Source organism: Biomphalaria glabrata, chromosome 7, assembly GCF_947242115.1.
Source record: "Biomphalaria glabrata chromosome 7, xgBioGlab47.1, whole genome shotgun sequence".
Taxonomy (NCBI): Eukaryota; Metazoa; Mollusca; class Gastropoda; family Planorbidae; genus Biomphalaria; species Biomphalaria glabrata.
Genome location: NC_074717.1, coordinates 36,987,371 through 37,009,116, shown reverse-complemented (window position 1 = coordinate 37,009,116; position 21,746 = coordinate 36,987,371). Strand labels below are relative to the sequence as shown.

The 21,746-nt window shown below is 34.2% G+C and overlaps 2 protein-coding genes across 2 annotated transcripts; one reads left to right on the top strand and one right to left on the bottom strand.

Moving 5' to 3' along the window:
• Positions 1 to 885: 885 nt before the first annotated feature.
• On the bottom strand, positions 886 to 9,342 carry LOC106070397 (ganglioside-induced differentiation-associated protein 1-like). Its single transcript, XM_056036492.1, has 5 exons — positions 9,053 to 9,342; positions 6,414 to 6,603; positions 4,622 to 4,795; positions 3,604 to 3,807; positions 886 to 1,580 (listed from the first exon to the last, which is right to left on the bottom strand). The coding sequence occupies exons 1-5, from the start codon at positions 9,188 to 9,190 to the stop codon at positions 1,261 to 1,263; spliced, it is 1,026 nt and encodes a 341-aa protein (XP_055892467.1). The 5' UTR covers positions 9,191 to 9,342; the 3' UTR covers positions 886 to 1,260.
• A 243-nt stretch (positions 9,343 to 9,585) lies between these two features.
• LOC106062057 (mitochondrial calcium uniporter regulator 1-like) lies at positions 9,586 to 19,896 on the top strand. The gene is made up of 7 exons (XM_056035962.1): positions 9,586 to 10,293; positions 11,684 to 11,785; positions 14,376 to 14,479; positions 14,845 to 14,946; positions 15,623 to 15,736; positions 18,307 to 18,421; positions 19,605 to 19,896. The coding sequence occupies exons 1-7, from the start codon at positions 9,771 to 9,773 to the stop codon at positions 19,658 to 19,660; spliced, it is 1,116 nt and encodes a 371-aa protein (XP_055891937.1). The 5' UTR covers positions 9,586 to 9,770; the 3' UTR covers positions 19,661 to 19,896.
• Positions 19,897 to 21,746: the final 1,850 nt, after the last annotated feature.

Genomic DNA, 21,746 nt, shown 5'->3' with positions numbered 1-21,746 from the left:
TTGTCACATAATATTAGATCTAGATGTCATGATTAGATCTACAATCTAAATCAATACGACAATAGAGATGATATCTAGACTAGATTTGGATCTATGTCTATATAATGAATATAATCTACTCTAGATCTGGGCTCAAGAGTGTTACTGATGCTGTGGATCAGCTACAAACGTAGGTCTACTCCAAACTTTCGTAAGCCTACCTTCATCCTTGATCTATTCTATACTAAGAATTTAATCTAGTCTAGATCTAGACTAGATGGTAGTAGATGTTATTGATCTAGATCTAGTCAATCTAAATCATACTGCAACTAAATTGGATCTAGATTGTAGAGTAATGTAGAGACTCATGACATAACGTAATCATCAGTCGTAATGTCTAGCTAGATCTATTCCTGTATAACAAGTTATCTAGATTCTAGATCTAGAATCCAGATCTAGATCTAGACATCTACAATGTCACTCAATATGTTTTGAATCGATAGCACTTCGATATTTTTTTCTATACAAATGAATACCGGAATCACGGATTCAACATAATTATTTTCTACTAATGAACTTACAAAAAAAAAAGTCACGTTGGTGTATCACCTAACTGACGGTACCAACCCGCCACTCCCTCACTCTCGCGTTCTTTTTCTAGACTAAATCTAATTGCTTTTAAGAACCAATCAACGTATAGATCTGGACACAATGTGTTCCCCCCACCTTTTCTGTCCCGTCCCCCCCCCCAACAGGACGGCTTAGCGTGACCTCCGTGACCGATGGTAAGCTAGGTAAGAGAAGGGGGGGAAGGATACGAAATGCGTAACGCGACGGGTTGAATGCGTATTTGCGTACTGACGGTCATTTTTGGGAGATTTTGCATAACGAATACGCATTTTGCGTAACGGTAGGCAGGTCTGAACTTGAACCTAAAGTTTACAATATAGTAAGTCAAGTTACACTTTCTCAGTCTGTTGTTACCTTAAGTGACTGCAGCCAGTGCGAGTACTTTAAGTAAAAAAAAAACTCTCTGGTGGCACATTATTATCTTATAAGATTTTAAGATGTGACGACAATTGTATTTCATAAATATTTAAAAATCAATAGGACTAGGGTTATGAAAAACTCACATAGAGAAAAAATAAATAAATAGAACAATCAGCACAAAGGCATTGCTCCAGGCTGTGCTCTATGTCTCATTCTAGTAATAGTCAAACCAATTATGTTCTTTCAACTAAGAAAAGTACCGTATACTAGGTATCAAATAGTCTTAACTGTTTATGACTTCAGTCTTTTAATAAAGTAGTAAGCAGCCACCAAAACAAGTCCCGCTCCCAGTGCCAGTGCCGCATACGTCCCTGAAGCCTTGAGATCTTCCAGAAGCAGAGTGTACCTCAACTTGGACATATCCTGGAGGAGGAGATTGATAGAGGGACGTGCAGAGAGCAGCGTGTAGTGTCTGTGAGTTAGGGGAAACTTTGACGCAGGCACACAATGAGGCACTAGACCCAGCAACTGAAGTCTTGTTATGAGAACATACAGGCCTATGTCAGCTACTGTCAAGGAATCACCAAACAAGTACATGGCGTCTGCTGAATCTACATTTTCAATATAAAATATTAATATTTTAATACAATGTAACCACAAAAATATATCAAGAGGAATTTAAACCATATCTAAATAAACAAGCTACTTATTATTAAAAAATGATTAAAACATGTAGTAAAAGTTGATTTAAAATACAATGTAATTAATATGATAATTATTGGGAGCATGGTGGCTAAGGGATTTTGGGTTTGAATCTGGGTAAATACTAGGAATCTGAACTTAAAATATTTTTAGGATGGCTTAGAATCCATCCAACTTCAATGGGTACTGACATAAGTTGGGAAAGTAAAATTAGTTTGGTCATCGTGCTGGCCACTTGACACTCTTGTTAACCCATAGAAATAGATGAGGTTTACATCATCTGCCCAATGAAAAGGGAACCTTACACAGACCTGCCTACCAAAAAAAGTCCAAATGCGTAACGCTGATGGTCAAAATGCGTATTTTGGCACCAGAATGCGTAACAATTATGCGATCCACTATTTTGTCATATATATATATAATATTAGATCTAGATGTCATGATTAGATCTACAATCTAAATCTAGATCAATAGAATATAATCTACTCTAGATCTGGGTTCAAGAGTGTTACCGATGCCGTGGATCCGCTACAAATGTAGGTCTACTCCAAACTTTCGTAGGCCTACCTTCATCCTTGATCTATTCTATACCAAGACTAAGAATCTAGTCTAGATCTAGACTAGATCATGATGGTAGTAGATGTTATCGATCTAGATCTAGTCAATCTAAATCATGCTACAACTAAATTGGATCCAGAGTGTAGAGTAATGTAGAGAATCATGACATTTAACGTAATGACAAGCTAGACTCTAACTAGATCTATTCCTGTATAACAAGTTATCTAGATTCTAGATCTAGAATCCAGATCTAGATTAGATATCTACAATGTCACTCAATGTGTTTTGAATCGATAGCACTTCGATATTTTTTTCTATACAAATGAATACGGGAATCAGGGATTCAACATAATTAATTTCTACTAATGAACTTACAAAAAAAAAAAAAGTCACGTTGGTGTATCAGTATCAGCTAACTGACGGTACCAACCTGGTACCAACCCGCCACTCCCTCACTCTCGCGTTCTTCATTTCTTGACTAAATCTAATTGCTTTTAAGAACCAATCAACGTATAGATCTGGACACAATGTGTTCCCCCACCTTTTCTGTCCCCCCCCCCCCCCCCCCCCCCCAAACAGGACGGCTTAGCGTGACCTCCGTGACCGCTCGTAAGCTAGTCAAGAGAGGGGGGGAAAAAAGGATACGAAATGCGTAACGCGACGGGTTAAATGCGTATTCGCGTACTGACGGTCATTTTTGGGAGATTTTGCGTAACGAATACGCATTTTGCGTAACGGTAGGCAGGTCTGCTTACATCTTACTTACTTTGGTATTTATTGTGTAAAACAAGAGAGTAGAGCATTAATTTTTTTTTTATAAGCTTAATAAGATTACAATTTCTTTTTAATTTTAGATTGCTAATTACAGCTGCACTATGGATCTTAAAAATTATAAAAGTATAAGAGAAAATGACATTTACAATAGAAAATAAAATTAAATAGTGAGTTTTAGCTTGTACAGCATTAGACAGAGCAGTACTACATTTTAATTCACAATTTTAATTCACAATAGATTAATACAAGTTGAAAAAAAACAACAAGTTCATTAAAATGTCTTTGAAATAGAGACAAGAGAAGAAAAAACAAGGGGTGGGGGAAAGAATAAGATAAAAAGTAAAGTCACAGACAAAATCAGCTTTGGCATTAGAAGTTGGCATGTAGCAAAAGCAGAAAGGAACATTTCCTACTGACTTCAACTTCCTTAAGAACAGCAGGCGTAGCTTACCAAAGTAAATTAGGTTTAATCATTTGTAATTTCTAAAAAAATGATGCAAACATAATTATCTTTCAGTCTAACATACATTTTAATAGTCTAAATGCAGTTTACATCCATTATTAAAGCAAACCTATTTCTAAATGACATTATTTATTTACCTATATTATAGCGCTGCCGAAGTTCTCCTTCAACATTATTTAAGAAACTGGACAACTGTTCAATATGACCCCTCACTCTATCTTCATCCGTTATCAGATCATATTTTTCTGCTGCTGTCTGACTTTTGGCCAAGTAACAGTCTCTCAGATCAGGATAAATAGTAGAGAGGGAGATCAGATAGCGAAGTCGCTTGGCAAAGTTTTCTGTCACAAAATAAACATTTTTTTAAAGATTCATAATCGATTTAATATTTTTGTTTTGAGAGTAATATTGTTTCTTAAATAAAGTAACATACAGGAGTTGAAACGTGCCTTTTGTTCACTATTTAAACACAGTGTAGAATATATTTGTCTTGATTTAAATATCATCATGAGGCATGGTGGGTGAGTGGTAAATGCCTGGCTTCCAAACTGACAAGATTTTAATTTCGAGATTTTTAGGGCACCTCTGAGTCCGCCCAGATCTGATGACGGTTGGGGAAAAGTAAAGGTGGTTGGTCATTGTGCTGGCCACATGACCTTTACATCATCTGCCCTATTAACTGCAAGGTTTGAAAGGGAACTTTGCTTACTTAATATCATCAAACTCAATTCAAGTTCAACTCAGTGCAAATGTTCACTTCAGTTTAAGTATTAATATCTGAGACTTTCTTAATCTTATAATCAGATATAAATTTGTTAGCAATGCACAGACTAATCACCCAGATTTATCCTATGTTTAAAAATGTGATATGTACAAAACGTTAGCTTGAATGCAAAGGGAAAAGGAAACTAAAAAATTCAATAACCATGTTTTTCACTAAGATGATAATGTTTTGGTAGAGTGCTGTGAAATCTAAAATGCCAAAATACCACATGAACCAGCAGAATTTTTTTTTCTCTGTCCACTGTCTTGGAAATAGCTCACCTGCCTAAGACTTTGCAAACTTATGTTTTTCTACTTCATTGGCTAATAATTTTGATGCCATCTGCAAATCAGTAAATGCTGTACAAGAACACAATCCTAAAATTTTCTCACCTTTCATGCTTCTCTGTATGGCAACAGGTAATTGACAGCCTCCTTCTGATAGATGGGGATGAAATATGACGCCATAAGAAATAACATCTACAGGAATCTTCTCTAAGCTTTCTTGAAATTTGGAGACTTGCTGACCCAAGAGGGATGTTTTGGGAGGCATCAAGTTGGGACCATCTATGACCATTATAAAACAAACAAATAAACATATTGTGTGTCGTATTAGTAAATTGAATAATATTTTTTCAATTAATTAAAGTTTTATTTTGAATGTAAAATAAAAAGGGTTAAAATATATAAACTGAAATAAGTGAGCTATTTACAACAAAATTAGTTGTTTGAAGAGCCTTACTAACTAGTAGTTTTTATGTAGACACGTAGTAAAGAAGCATTATTTAATGCATTTTCATTTCATTTTTTTCTCTTAAATAGCTTTAATAACATTATCTAATGTAAGATTAGACCTAAATCATATTTGATGTCATAGCTTCAAAACAGTGGACATTGATGTCGACTACTGGGAAGACACAGCCCTAGACCACACTATGTGGAGAGAGATGGTGACAATGAAAGAGTATGGACAGCATAAAATGCATTAGCTTTAGCTCTGAAAGAAAAGCACACCAAATTAAAAATGGCTGGTTCCTCTACCAAAGCAAATGCCCACTTAACCTGTTACATGTAGACAAGAATGTCTCTGCAGAATAAGACTCTCTACAAGATGAACCATAGTCGTTCTATGACCGAAGGAGGACAAATATTATTTACTTTCTTTTAAAATCTTTTTAAAAAATTAAATTTAACATGTTTCCTCAACTTCAGCTAAAAGTTATATATATGTGTGTTTCATCTGTATATTTTATATAAACACTAGAAAAATAATGACAACTATATATATATTTAAATCATAATATATATAGATGCAGGTAGTCCTCGACTTACGACGGTGTTCCGTTCCTACGCGGCAGCATAAACCGAATTTCGGCATAGGTCGAATCATACATTCATATAGAGTACTGTAGCTTAATAACAGTACTGTACTGTACTGCAAACACTTAGCCTATCCATACACCTATTCTAATACATAATTATCAACAGTAAAATATTGTGCAGAAAAGTAATTTTAATATGACATACTTTACTGTACTATACAGTACTAACAGAAATAAACAGTGTACTGTAATAAACAAAAATAACAATGCCAAAGAAAGAACAAGCTTATTGGGAGGAAGCTACAGAACTTGCTGGAGATACTGGGGCAGGTGAGTCAAGAGGGGCAGGTGAGATAGAGGGTACAAGTACAGGATCTGTTGGAGGCTCTGCTGCAGGCCTGTCTACCTTCTTGAAGTACTGCTGCAGGTTACTTTGGAAGGAGACCATCTTCTCCTCCAATATCTCCTTGTAACATCTAAGGGAATCCATGACTCCTCTGGCAACCCTAGTGTACCTCTCCATGTTGGGATCCTCAGCCTCAAACCTTGACAACCCTTCCTCTATCAGGGCAATACCTCCTGCCAAGCCCATCCATGTAAATCTCTTGGGTTCTAGAGTTGGTATGTCTTCCTCTTCCTCTATCATCTGCTTCTCCAGTTGAATAAGGTCCTCAGCAGATAACTCCTCTCCTGAGCTGTCGTAAACAGCGTAGTAACCATGAAATGACGTAAGTCGAGACCATCTTAACCTGAGGACTACCTGTATATATATATATATATATAATATATATATATATATATATATATATATATATATTATGATTTAAATATATTAGATCTTACAAATGGAAAATTTCTATTACTTTTAAGTGTATCTATGTATTCGATGATTTTGTCAGGATCATTGATGACCTTATCTCCATGAACTAAAACTGGAACATGGATGCCGTTAGGATTGAGTCGAATGTACCATGGTTCCATATGCTGCCCATGAAATAAACTGACTATACAAGGCTTGAACTTTAACTCTTTTTCAAAAAAACTAATTAAAACCTGAAAGAAGAAAAAAAAATGTTTGTTAACTAATTCAATTTAAAAATGTGAATGAATAATAAAAAATAACTACTTGAGCCTATTGGAAGTCCTGAAGTGTCTCTAAATTTAGTGCTTTTACTAATAGCTAATGGTGTAACTCTAAAGATTGAAATTCAAGTGTGAATATTCATTTGTCAAATAAATCTCACAACTCTATTTTAATTAATTTTGCCTCTTTTCAACACCTCTAGCTTAGTTTCTTTTTATGTTTTCTAGAGTTCTCAACAGCCCCAAAACAGATGATGCATAGATCTATTCTAATATTGGCCTAACCAACTACCAAGGTCCTCATTTTTTTTTAAATAGTAGTATTTATACTATTTTTTATTCTAGATTTAATATAATTTTAGTTAATTTTCTAAAACTAGATCTAAATGTCTGAACATAATGAATCTTGTCTGATTTTTTAAAAATATTTGAATTTTGAATAAATCCTTACTTAGTAGAGAAGTTATGATTTTAATTTAATATTGTGTTTTAATTTTAATAATTTCATTAAAAAATAACTAACAGAGTAACAATATGACCATCCCAATAAATTGAATAATGATTGTTGATGATTATAAATAAAATTATTATTATTACATTATTATTCAAATTGTACGTAATTAGAATAATTATGGTAGATTCTTATAACTGAACACCGACTTTCGGGAACTAGGTCAATTTTTAATTTTATTTTTTTATTTGGTGAAGGTTTAACTTACAAAAAAACTGAAAGCAGATTCTTATTCTGCAACTAAAGGACTATAAAAATAGCTGTGTTCCTTTGTATTACTACCCATAGTCAAGATTTTATTTTAAAATAAATTAGGTCACTTCATGCTCCTATTTTGAACGCAGTTTTTGGGCTTTCTCCTTTAGTTGAACAGCGAGCACCGGTGTTGAACACCACTATGTAATTGCTAATAAATTATATCGGTGTTACTTAAAAATTATTTAGATTGTAGTAAAAGAAGTAGATTCAATTTTGCAATATGTATTTATAGTCTATTTCCTCATATACTCTCTCTATTTCTCTCTCTTTATATATATATATATATCGTGTATAGTTTATTTATTTAAATACCTATATAATCTATGTGTAGAAACAGACAGAAATAAATTTATATAGATTATAGAGCTATAAATTAATTATTTTAATTTAATAAACATGATATTTTCTACTAGGCTACTTGTATTTTCTCTGTCTTTCTTTTAACTCCCATCCAAGGACCCTCTTCTTGTTTTCATAATTTGGATGTTCGTTTTGTGACACCTTAACATCCCCTCCCTCCCATAGATGCTTATAATTCTTTTCATGACTCTCTCCCCCTTCCCTCCACTGCCTGTTGGATAGTTTGTGACACTACTCGCTGAGTGTATACCTCTCCTTACCGCCAGCTTATCTTGCGTGATCACATGCAGTGGGCATGGTCTCTGGCTTCAAATTAGCAGCCCACACTTTTTCTTTCATTCATAAGTTATATATTCTAGATATCTCTATCTAGGTCATGTTTATTCATTGAAAAAATCATAGATTTATTAATCCCAATAATATTTCTTAATACGATTTTGCTGTGTTCAAAAAGGAGAATGAGCTGAATTCATTATTATTTGTTTGGACACCCCCTTTTTTAATTTTATTTAACAGCTAACGGTATAAATGTGATTGGAATGTCTTTCTAAAGATGTTTGGAAGCTTATTTTGATATGCCCATCAGCCTACGATCAAACAGGCTCATGATATAGCCTTCATCCCTTATATGGGTATGAATTGCCGGGGGAGGTTAAAACAACAGCTTAACATACATGGTTACCGAGAATCTAAATAACTGCCATCTGCTTTGGAAAAACGGAACAAAATTACCAGAACTTATCTAAAATTGGACATGCTCAGTCCAGAATCGTCGATTTTAGCTCCAAACATAAAAACAAATGAATTACAAACAAAAAAAAGCGACCCGTTTAGAAAGGAGAATCCGATGGGGTGTTCAAACTATAAGAGCCTCCTCTAGATGATTAGTACACTATACAAGTAACAAAGTTCAAACATGGATAAAAAAAACAAAATCATGCATTTACTTTTACAAATCTAAATTTACATTTGTAACAATTGTATCTAGGTACTAAGCTAGTCCTAGTCTATAATAGTCTATAGTCTAGATATCTGATCTAGATCTATAAGTATAATCTAAACTAGCTAAGCTAGGTATATCTAGAATCTAGAGCTAGACTCTAACTCTAGACTGTCTATATCTAGAATCTAGATCTATTGATATACTTCTAATAATTATATAATACTAATATAGATCTAGAACCTAGTCAAGTAAGTTTCTCTAGAGATATATTAAATCTATAATTTAAATTCTATATCTATATCTAGACTCTAACTCTAGATCTAGACATAGATATAGTAGTAGGTCACCTTTTGTGACGAAAATGACGTTGGAAAATAATAGAGAACAAGATCATCAGGTTTGTTCTGTTTGGATGCGTCTCCTCTTGAATTTATATCTGCACTTTCATCCATTGGAAGATCTTGTTTATTCAAAGATTCGTTCATTGCAGAAGGCCTTTATAATTTAGATAAATAATTACAGATTTAGAGCTTTAAAGGGTCTATAATGATTTAATAAATCTTGTTCAGTTTATGTTTTCATGTATTCCTAACAAATCTCAGTAAGTGTTTGTGTATAAAGTAGTCTAGCACTTAAACTTTTGGTCTAATTACCATTACATGACATATGGATCAAGATCTAGATATATATCCGTTATGAAAAACAAAGATGTTTCTTCTCACCAATTCATTAGCCAATTTTATATATTTTTTTTACAAATCATTGTAGATCTACATCTGAAATATTTATTATATTTAAATGTTTATGGCAAATCAAAAGTCGACACACATCCTCGTTGACATTAATTTATAAAAAATAAAACTTACGTTAATTGCATTATTTGCAAGGGAGAACACTGCGAACAACTAAAGAACAACATGCCCAACATAACATTTATTTTTATTTGACAATAACAGTGAATCAGCTGATTTTCTTCGACTTTGAGTGAAGTCCTGTTTATTTCATTTTGACATAGAGTACATCCAAGTTTACCCCTTATTGTTTGTATGATATTTCTTTCAAAAGATGCATAGCCATTACTTAAATAAAATGTGTCAAATAGGACAATCAGTCATGACTCCAATTGCAGTATCTACAACGTCGACTGCACTTCTCCACACCAAACAAACCAGATTGGTTGGATTAATATTCAAAAGGTTGTTTAAATTATATGTAAATTTAGGTAATGAAAGTACACAAATTCAAGCAACAAATATGCAAGCCTCAGCTGTTGATAAGACAGTTAATGGCAATCCTACACCAACAAGGCCACCCCACATGACATTAAATAGTAAAACTTCATCAAGCTCAAAATATGATCATCAGCAAGCTCTCAGTTCTGCTGCATCAATGTTAAACACACCTGGAGGAATGGCAGCAGGTGGAATGTCTCAAATTGAATCTCCTCTATTAAACAGTGTAAGAAACCCTTTGTCAGTACCACTAAACCAAGAAAGTGCATCCACAGCTGGAGCTTCAGATCCTCCTACTTCAAAAGAAAAGGCTCCCTTTGCACGAACAAGTCATAATCCCTCATCAAGCAATACAGGTAAATGATTGTAACTGGGACTATCAGGTACTGACTGTTAATGTTATTTTGATGATAGCCTACTTGTAAAAATGGGCTAAATCTATATTAATATATAGATAACCTAGTATTTATAAGATTTTTTAAAATCATAATTAATAATGTATCATTTATAGATCTATTAATAGATCTACTTACCATGGACAAAAAAAAAAAGGAAATTCAAATTGTTATTACTTAAGTTAAATTATGCCTAGAATAATTAAGCCATTTCTACTATCAAAATTGCAGCACTTAAATTTACCCAAAACATTTTTTTTTATTCCCATTAATTTTAGCAAGTTTATTCTACACATTTATAAATAGATAACTGAAGAGGTCCTATCTAAAGAGGCTGGCTTCAGAGCTGGCACAAGCAGTGTTAAACAAATATTTAAAATCTGACTGTTGTATGCCTTTAAAAGAAACACATGCAGTTTCATAGATTTTAAAAGAAACTGGGTACACAGTTTCATAGATTTCAAAAAAGCTTTAGAATCGGGTTTGGCATGTGGCAAGGGATGATAAAGTTCAGCATAGATAAGAACATTATTGATTATTTAATCTCTTTACCACAACGATTTTTAAAAACTTGGCTTCATCAACACAGTTTCAGAACACTTTTTTTGGTGGTTAGAGAGATAGAAGCTGAGAAAGAGCCAAAAAGAAATGGAAAATCAGCTGAAAAAAAAAACAGTGGCTGCCCCATCAAAATTTAAAACATTAATATTGCTCTTTTTATTTTCTGAACTGAAAGATTTAATGAAACAAACAAACAAAAAGAAATCTTTTTAAAGAAATATTAAGAATATATGGTGTCAGATGACCTAAACAAATTTCAAACTACAGCCTATATATGGGAAAGAACTCAGTAAACACTAATAGAACAAGAAATCAAAATGGGGCTGGATTGGGCACAGCTGACAACATTGCAAGACAGGCTCCAGACTGGAACACACAGAGGAAGAGGAAGACCTGCTGACCAAAGCAAACATGGAGGGAATCAGTCTAGTAGACCAAGAAGCAAAGATGGCAGGTTGGACATGGACCCAACTGAGAGAAATAGCCCAGAACAGATTCCAATGGTGAACTACTGTTGCACCTCATGTTCCAATGGGAGTCAAAAGGACCAAGTCAAGTCATATATTATACATAGATCCAGAAGCTGTAAAATGTTAGCCTTATTAGATTGAGATCTAGAAAAATACAGAATAGAACATCACCTGTGAAATGTTTACTAAATAATGCCAATAAATAAATTTAAATTTCTTTACTTGAATAGAATTTTATGATACTTTTACATTTTATTACCAGTGTATTTAAACCTAGTGAACGTAGATTAGACATTCAAATACAATATTGTTTTCCTCAGATGATAATGCACTACTTGCATCCAGACGAGTGGATCCATCTACAGTTCGACAAGTTTTTTATTTTGATACTTTAGCCTTTGCTAAGAAATTAGAATCAAAGGGTAAGAACATTTCAAAAATTATTTTGAAGGTTTCACACAAAATAACTTACATTGTAAGTACTCAAATATTTGGAATCTCCAGCTGAACCTTTTTTTAGCAAGTATATTATATTATATGATAGTTTGATTAAAGAAATATAAAATGATTTCATTGTAAAATATACATATATCTATTTTCATGATTTGCTTTGAAAGTTATGTCTATTTCTATTACTTTATGGATCTACCTCTGCTGGTTTCTACTACCCTCTAAGCTACTTAGTCCACAGACTATTGGATCAATTCAGTCTTAGTTTATAATTTACAGAGATCTCATTTAAAAGCAATATTACAGCATAAGTAGACCTACATTAATGTGTTAATGGTTCATGATATAATTATAGATTTATATTATAAATGTTATACTATTTATATCTAGTCCAGGCTTCTGTGCTCTATATGTGTTCATCTTAACAGGCAAATTTCAAAATGATATAGATCTATCTTTAGAGAACTAAAGGCACTAACCAATACAAGACAGGGTAGAGCCACAGTGATTGAAAACAATGATGGAACTCTTCTGACTGATGAGGCAGATGTGCTTAGCGGGTCGACAGAGTAGATCTGTCCTACTATGACATAAACCCTAACCCAAACTGCATTCTAATCAACAAAACATCTTGGTGTGACCTTGGGACAACAGAGACCTTGTGGAAGCTCCAATACTAGAGTCAGAAGTAGAGGAAGTAATAGGATCACTTTAATGAGACAAGTCGCCTGGTATTGATAACATACCCTCATTTTAAAACATGGAGGCTTGTATATAAAACAAAATGTTTTAGGATAATCTGCCAGTAAATATGGGACAAAAAAAACTTGGCCTAAAGAATGTACCCAGTCTTTAATATTCCACTACCCAAGAAAGGAAGCTTGAGACAATGCCAAAACTATGGAATAATAATTCTAATCAGTCTTCCTAGCAAGATAATGCTAAGAATAATTCTCAACAGAGGAAAGCTGAAGAGGTCCTTTCTGAATGGGGCTGGCTTCAGAGCTGGCAATAGCAGTGTTGAACAAATATTCAAAATCTGGCTGTTGAAAAATGCACTCAAAAGAAACTGGCACACAACTTCATAGATTTCGAAAAAGATTTAGAATTGTTTTTGGCATGTGGCAAGTGATGAGAAAGCTCAGCATAGATATGAACATTATTGGTTATAAAATCTCTTTACCACAATGCGAATAGTTCAGCAACAAAATTTGAGAAAGTTTTAGGATATACATAGGAGTGGGGCAAGGATGCATTCTCTCCCCAGCTCTTTTAATTAACATTTTTCTAGAGCATATCATAATGAAAACTCTAGAAAGATTTACTCATGGTTGACCCTAAATTGGTAGCCTATTTGCAATCTCAGGTTTGCAGATAATAAAGATCTCATTGGAGAAAATGCAGACCAGGTACAAGATTTTACTTCAAAAGTGGAAGCTGCATCTAGAGGAGGTGGCATGGAAATTAATGCTGAAAAAAAAGTAAAGTACTTGTTTGCATTGGAGATGTTGCATACAGTTGAATGGCCAAGCATTACATGAAGCTGACTCATATAAATACCTAGGTTCAAACATAACAAATAATGGAGGATAATTAAAAGAGAAAAACCTGTTTGAGCTTGGCATCTGACATCATGAGTAAACAGTGGAAAATCTGAAAGAGTAACATCAACTTCTAAGTAAAATCAAAGCTATTTTCTTCAGTAGTGGTCTCCCTTCTCTTATATGGTCTTAAATGTTACAGAAAACTGTTGGGTATCAGCTACAAGGAGAGGAAGACTAATGAGTTTGTACTTTGACAAGTCAACACTCTGGCTGGCAAAAAGGAGAAACTCCTCAATACTGTAAACAAACAAGGCTGAGCTAGTTCTGTCATATTGTAAGACATGACTCACTGTCAATAGTCATCCTTCAAGGTACAGTGAAGGGAGCAGGAAATAAGGATGTCCTTAGAAAAACTGGCCTGACAACATGAAAGAATGGACTAGCCGCTCTTTTGATGTTCTGCAAAAAACAGCTGCTGACTAGAAAGAGTGGGGGATTTGGTTATGGGCTTACTTTATAAATGCTTCATTGTGGACTCTCATGCTTCTACCATAGATGAATTTTCATTATGTTTTATAGTGAACTAGCTGATGTTTACCAATTACCCAAGTACTTCATTCCAGAAGTAACACTAAATAATTGAAAACAAATTCAGTGGCATCATAACAATACCATTTTGTGGGGGTATAAAAAGTTATTGCATAGGACATAAATCATCTGTTTTGAAATATCTGTAAATTTATAAGATAATATATAAGAATGACAATCATAGTAATCATTTGATTATTTGACTCGGGATGGCTGCCTGGTCATATGGCATGCACTTTGGACTGTCATCTTGATGTTCCTGGGTTCAAACACTGCCCAAACTTTTCCACACTATTCTTCTCTATCAAATCAGAATATGGCCATATTTTAAGTTTTATATTTCTGATAACTATACTATTATGGGTTCATGATTTATGCAGCTACAGTAACTTACTATACTTAGTGTTGACACTTAATTGTAATATTTTAGGATTTACACGGGAACAAGCTGAAGGTTGTGCAGAGTCTTTGGTTGAAATCATCAACACCACATTAGATCACCAAGGGAGGCACATGGTGACAAAGCCGCAGCAGGTGAACTCTTGAAATATTGGAGTTGATCATGATTTGTAACTATATCTTGCTGAACATGTTATATTTTAAAATATTTTACAAAAGCCTCATTCATAAATACTATTTTGAATGGTTTTCTTTGATATTGTTGCTAAAATCTTAGTTTGAGTTCAATTTTTTAAAAATTCCTTGCCTTTTTTTTTTTTTTGGTATTTGAATTTGAGATTCTTGACTCAAAGGCCAAGCAGTTATTCCACTCAAAAACATGCACAAAAATTATATTTTATGTGTTTGTATCAATCAGTGTCAATATTAAATGTTCTTTTAATTTTGTTGTTATTTGATTGATTCAAGAGTTAATGTTTTGTGCTTTTATTTCTTGGCAGGAAATAGCCGTGCAACAACTTCTATCAGAGATAGTTTCTGTGAAAAAAGACATGACACTTCTTCAGAAAAGTGAATTTTCTTCTTTGAAAACTGAAACCGAGGTGTATCATTCATGTCTTTACTTACATGTCTCTTTAAGTTTAAATAATTCCCTTTTTTTTTTTATTAGTTTGAAATAATTTTATAATTAAAGAAACCTGTTTTGCAGTGAAAGTATGGTAGTATTAGGATTGGCCGTTAAGATACTTCAACATTTTGTATATTTTCAAACAGTTTCTCAAAAAAGCTTTATGACTTAGAACAAAATTGAATAGTATAATTGGTCAGCAAATTGTTACTATGAAAATTCATTTGGATTTGTTAGTTTTTAATGTTTCTTCAGAAATGTGTGTCAAACTTTTGCAAGATGTTATGAAATGACAGCTATCATTGCTGTGTGAATCATATATGGCATATATGCAGTATATAGACTTTGTACATTCTATATGTTTGTAATTAAACTGTATGATTGAATTCTAAAGTAGGTTTATCAAGTGTTTAAATATAAGGTAAAGAGTAATATTAAATATAGATGAGTAAATAAGTTTTGTCAAGTCTTAATGAGCATTTGCTGATCAAATTTTCTGAGGTTTAAGGAACTTGAGGTCATTGGTCTCCCTTTTGATAATCTTCCAACTCTGTCATGTTGTGATTCATAGATTTAAACATAAAGTTTTTTTACATATCAAATTGTAAAACTGATTTTCTCAAAAGTAACTTTGTTTTTTAATACAACAGAAAATGAGCATAGAACTGTCACAAATACAGAGCCATGTAAATGATCAAATACTCAAACTGAAGGGTCAGTTCAGCCTGGATATCAATTTAGAGAGAGGACGAGCGATAGAAGCAGTTAGTACATTCTTAAATAGCTGCACTCTTCTAACATTATCTAGTTTTAACTTTAGCTTACTTCTGTCCCGTGGGGTTGTTGTGACTGAGCGGTTAAGCGCCTGGTTTCCGAACCTGGGGTCCTGGGTTCAAATCTCGGTGGACACTTGGATTTTGAATTTCTAGATTTTCAGGGCGCCCCTAAGTCCATCCAACTCTAATGGGTACCTGACCTTAGTTGTGGAAAGTAAAGACAGTTAATCGTTTTGCTGGCCACATAACACCCTATTCGTTAGCGTTGGCCGAAACAGATAACCTTAACATCATCTACCCTATAGACCGTAATGCCTGAAGGGAAAACTTACATTTTTTTTGTACTTCTGTCCCCCCTGTGGCATTTTACGTCTCGAGAGACGATCTTTTCCCTTTGCAACTTCTTGTGTTACTAAAGAGGCCAATCCTTGATACACAGCTGCGATCGCAGGTTGGGCATATATAATCACCAGGCGCCGTTGCATTTTCACCCTTCTTTCTGCTTCTGTTTGACATCTGCAATCTGTGACCCTTCCTTTATGCTCTCTCTCCATGTGGATCTGTCCAGTGCCACCTCTTTCCAGTTGCCAGTGTCGATTTTGAAGAGCTTCATGTCGCGTTTGCATACATCCGTATAACGTAAAAATGGGCAACCAGCGGCTCTCCTACCTTCTATTAGATCGCCATACAGGATGTCTTGTGGAAGTCGACCTACTGGCATTCTACGAACGTGGCCAAGCCAGCCAAGGCGTCTGCTGCTGATAACAGAGCGGATGTCCTGGCATCCTGCTCTATGTAGCACTTCCTCATTGGTTATCTATCTTGCCACCTTATTTTAAAGATCCGCCTTAGGCATCGGAGGTGGAAGACATTCAGCTTTTTTTCCTGCCATGAGTAGGTTGACCATGTTTCACTTCCGTACAGCAAGGTGCTCAACACACAGGTCCGGTAGACTAGGGCTTTAGTACTGCTAGTCAGCAATATGTTGTCCCAGACTTTTTTCTGCAACCGTGACATGGTGGCCATTGCCTTGGCTATCCTGTTGTTTATGTCTTTATCCAGTAGAGTGTTGTTGGATATGATGGAGCCAAGGTAACAAAAGTGATCAACAATTTCTAGTGGTTGGCCATTAATGCTTACTTGAGGTGCAGTGTTTGTGTTTTGGACAAGTATCTTAGTCTTGCTTTGACTGATGTTTAAGCCGAATTTCTGGCAAGCAGCAGATAGTTTGTCAACCATGGACTGTAGCTGAATATCAGAATCAGCCACAATAGCTGCATCATCAGCATACAGGAGTTCCCTGACGAGTAGCTTCCTAACCTTGGTTTTTGGCCGCAGCCTTGATACATTAAATAGTTTTCCAGAGGATCTTGTATGGAGAAACACACCTTCGTTTATGTCGCTGTACGCATAATGCAGTAGACAGGAGAAGAATATGCCAAACAGAGTAGGTGCGAGCACACATCCCTGCTTGACACCACTGCAAACCTCAAAAGGTGCTGATTGGGCTCCATTGAATTTGACAGTACATTTAGTTTCCTCGTGAAAACACTCAATTAACTTCAGTAATTTGGGAGGGCAACCTATTTTCCTCAGGAGTTTGAAAAGGCCACTTCTGCTGACCATGTCAAAAGCTTTAGTCAGATCAACAAAAACAATGTAAAGGGGTCTCTCACTCTCTCTCTGAATTTCTCCTGCAGTAGTCGTAGAGAAGATATCATGTCTATAGTGGATCTACCACTCCTGAATCCACACTGAGACTCTGGGTAGACTCTAGAAGCTATCACTTGCAGCCTGGATAGTGCCACTCTAGCAAAGATTTTGCCCACTATACTGAGGAGAGAGATACCCCTATAGTTGTTGCAGTCACTCCGATCCCCTTTGTTCTTGTATATTGTGACTATAGTTGCGTCACGCATGTCCTGTGGGACATGACCTGTTTCCCAACAGCGCCAAGACAGTCTCCACTCAGGAAATAGCAAAGCTCTATTTGATGTCATTAAAGCGGCCCTGGGTCCAACAGTGTCTATGCCTGCCCCCCTTCTATCGAAATCAGGAGAAAAAATTACAGATCAAACCAAGCAGCTAGAACGATGGACAGAACACTACCTCGAAGTCTATGCCACACAGAATACAGTAGACGATGTCGCCCTGGCTTCTCTGCCAGATCTTCCAGTACTGGAATGCCTAGATGAGCTTCCGAGCCTTAGTCACCTCAAAAAAGCAATTAACTGCTTAAAAAATAGAAAATCTCCTGGGAGCGATGGTATCCCAGTGGAAGTAGTGAAAGTCAACGAATCACTCCTGCTCCCTGAACACTTCTGTCCCACTCCTCTACTAATATATATATTTAGGCTATATTCAGTTATTTAGTACTTTTTCCTGTCATCCATTGACAGTAATTTCTAAAGCTCAACATCTACTGACTACTCCATGTTCATTCTCTTCTTGAAGATAAATTATTAGGGTATGGTACTTTTTTTAACCAAAAGTAAACTTTACTCCTGCTGCCCCATGGAAAACTTATAAGTGAGACTTTCTCTCTTTATTTCTCACAGCATGCTGAAAATGAGAAAAAACTTCAACAGCTTCATAACAAAATAGAAACAGAAATAGCAAACTTGAAAACCATATTTGAAGTCTATCGCAATGATGTGTTCAAATATGCCGGGGGTAAGTAAATGTTGATCTTGGTTCTGACACCAGACATATGTCAATAGAAAGTTATTTATTTAATTTATAAATAGCAAGTTATAAAAAGTACTAACTGCAGTTAGTTTTGCCCTAGTTCAGTTTTTGTCTTTTAAATTATTTTTCCGGCTTTCTTTAAATTGAGCTTACACTGTTATCTAGTTCCATCATAATTGTTTCTATTGTTGCTCAGATGAACATCAAATTACCTTGCATTTTATTTATGTTTTTGTCTGCCCTGCTCTAAAAACATTAGCTCTTCTAAGACTCAATCTTAACTTGTTTACCGGGAAATCTAATAGAATTTTTTATGCTGAAATGTCTACGAAATCTCTTTTGCCAAAAGTGGCATTGGGATATGAATCATGTCAATATAAAGTCACCAAAGTGTTTTATTCAAATAAGAACAATGAACAAATCAAGTGTTCCCTTTTAGGAATGCTATGTTTGTTTTATTAGTGTCCTGTCATTGCTTAACACATAGAAATTTAAAAAAATAAATGCTTTAATTAATTACTCTATTTGGTATGGTAAAAAGTTTGTACATGTTATTTCTCTCACACCCACTCTTGGATCAATCTGAAATTTGCATTTATTTCTTTAACATCCCAATGCAAGAATCAATAAAAAAAAATAAACAATTAGTTCATTAACTATTGATAAATAATTAATTAGATTGGTATCTCAAACAAGGGAAAGAAATTGTACTTGACTGAAGTGGTGGTATTAGCTGAATTACCTCACTAGCCAAGTGGTTAACACATCTGCCCAATGAGGTATGAGCTACAAGTTCAAATTCAGGTCGTCCCCTTTGCCCCCCCCCCCCCTTTTTTTTTTTGTAAAATTAAAAAAAAACAATTTAAAAACCAATTACGGTAAAATCCACTCTGTCTCTTTCTTTCTCTCTCCCCAGGCCCCCTACCCTATTTTCAAAACTGGTCCAGATAAGTGATAGGGTCATAATGTATTGAGAAAGCTAAAAGCATGAAATAGCGTTAAATAAAAAAAAAATTGGTAAAAATAATACAGATTTATTGTTGGTTTAGGGCTATTACAAATTTAATGACAGTACTGATGCAAACTAATAGATACAATTGCACTTAAACACTTTGTATAAGCTTTGTTTGTTTTTTAACAATTTTTTTTGTTTTTCTTGTAATTTCAGGAACTGTGTTAGCTGTGGGTAGTTTGATATTGGGTGTGCTGAGACTGTGGCAGTAGTCAAGTCCCAAACCACATCTAATAGTTTTGTCAAGAAATCAAGTACTAGGTGTTGGAGCAGTTGCACCCATTTCTATTTTTAGCATACCAAGTTTTTTGTTTTTTTCAACAATGTGTGTAATGGCACTACTTTTACATTTTGTGCAGTGTTAGGCCTAAATACATGCCATGCAAACAAAAAATTAGTCAACAGTTGCCATGTACTTACAATGTTGTTTTTTTGTTTTTTTTAGAAAGTAGTTAAGCACAGGTTTAAGTTATTATAATAATACTGAACACATCTAAGCTATCTATCAGAACTAGATTCAAGAAGTTATTAATACTTTGTTGAAAGCATGGCAGATGTTGAAATCAGTTCCTCTTGAAAATTTTATTATGACCTAGAGCTTCTTACATTTTTTTGAAAACATTTTTTTTTATCAATATATTACAGTGTAGCATACAATTATTAAGCATCAATTCTGTAAAAGCACTTTTTGATATTAGTATTTTTTAAAATATTGTTATTTATTGATGAATATTCATGGTATATATTTTCATAAATAATAAACAATACAGAGACTGTTTTAAATAGTTGACTCTTCATTAATAAACATGATCAAATATCTTCTAATACAAATCTCGTAAAGGTTACAATTTCAGAATGCACACAGTTGGGACTATGAATTACTTATCTACTGTTACACTGTGAATACAAAACATTTGATCTCCTTGGCCTATTGGACGGTCATCTGTTGTTGTTTTTTTTTAGTGATTAGTTATAAGTAAAAACTTAAAAATAAAATTGACTGCTTTTTTTTTCATCATTGATTATGTATCAGAAAAAAAAAATTAAATTATTAAACCTTGGCCAACAAAAAACATTGTTTTTAAATTTGTAAAATTCAAGTTTGTTTGTTTTTCCCCAATTTCTGTTCAGATTTCTTTACACCATAAATGCTGAGCTAGACATGTAGTGTTAAATTTAGAGGCTGCCTTGATGCCTTTAAAAACAAATACTAATGCTAACAAATCCAGGATGACTAATACAAGATAAAGTGAAATGTTCGAAGATGTGTGCTACATTCTTGGTTGTTTTTATCTACTCACACTTGATGTCACTTTATCAAAGAAAATGACTGAATGAGGATCTAATTTGACTTGGACATCTTGAAGAGATGGTAAATACATGGTACAATCAAGCAAAATAGACATTTTGTTTTTGCATTAAGAAATGTGCATTAACTCCAAGTACCAAGTAACGATTTGGTAAACTAGAAATCAATGAATGTTATCTCACCACTCCAGTCTTCAATTGCTGATTATTGTCTTAACATTCTTTGAATCCTTCAACAAAGTTCATCACCCACTTTTTTCTTTGGTTTCCTTTTCCTGTAGTTCTAACTAAATATTAGGTACATTCTCATCAAATAATGTGTTAGTATTGAGTACCAGTTCTTAATGATCACCACCTTCTGTGATTGTATTACTTTGGTGGGATTTCAACATTCTTATTAGCTGAATCAGAAAGTTGTCAGTGCAAGCATTTTATTTGTGTTGACAGTTTCTAGTGTGTTAACACTGCAATCCATACAGAAGCTAGCTAAGTTAAAGTAGCTCACATACTGTTGTAAACCTGCACTCTCTCTTAGTGACATTTTACAATAAATTTGTTTCATATTTTAGAATGGATATTTTTTTTTGTTTTTGGAAAAACATGCATTTCATGGACACAGTACAAGGACAGAGAAAGACAAGTTTCTGAAATGAGGTGATTTTGGGACTATTGGTGTCAGCTAGACTAATTAATTTTATTTACTATTTCATTTATATTGGACTCAAATAGTGGATTGAGAATCTTGCAAAGGTGGCTGTGCCCTTGAATGTAAATAGAAAAGATTAGTCTGATGGCAAGGACAAAATCATTAATGTCCAGGTTTTCAGGTTCAAGCCTATAGAAACCCTGACTTTCTTTAACCTTCTGGCATTAGTCTTTATAAACCAGTATTGATGTGTCACAATTTCTCCATTTGCTTATATTTTTTTCTTTTTGCCATAAGTGGAACAATAGTATATATATTTATCTTATAATATACAGATATTTCCT

Coding starts and splice junctions, on each gene's coding strand:
- LOC106070397 (XM_056036492.1), bottom strand. CDS start 9,190: ATGAACGAATCTTTGAATAAACAAGATCTTCCAATGGATGAAAGTGCA. Junction 4,796..6,413: donor ATACATAGATACACTTAAAA/GTAATAGAAATT, acceptor TAATGGTCATAG/ATGGTCCCAACTTGATGCCT. Junction 1,581..3,603: donor TCGGCAGCGCTATAATATAG/GTAAATAAATAA, acceptor TTGAAAATGTAG/ATTCAGCAGACGCCATGTAC.
- LOC106062057 (XM_056035962.1), top strand. CDS start 9,771: ATGCATAGCCATTACTTAAATAAAATGTGTCAAATAGGACAATCAGTC. Junction 10,294..11,683: donor TCCCTCATCAAGCAATACAG/GTAAATGATTGT, acceptor TGTTTTCCTCAG/ATGATAATGCACTACTTGCA. Junction 14,480..14,844: donor TGGTGACAAAGCCGCAGCAG/GTGAACTCTTGA, acceptor ATTTCTTGGCAG/GAAATAGCCGTGCAACAACT.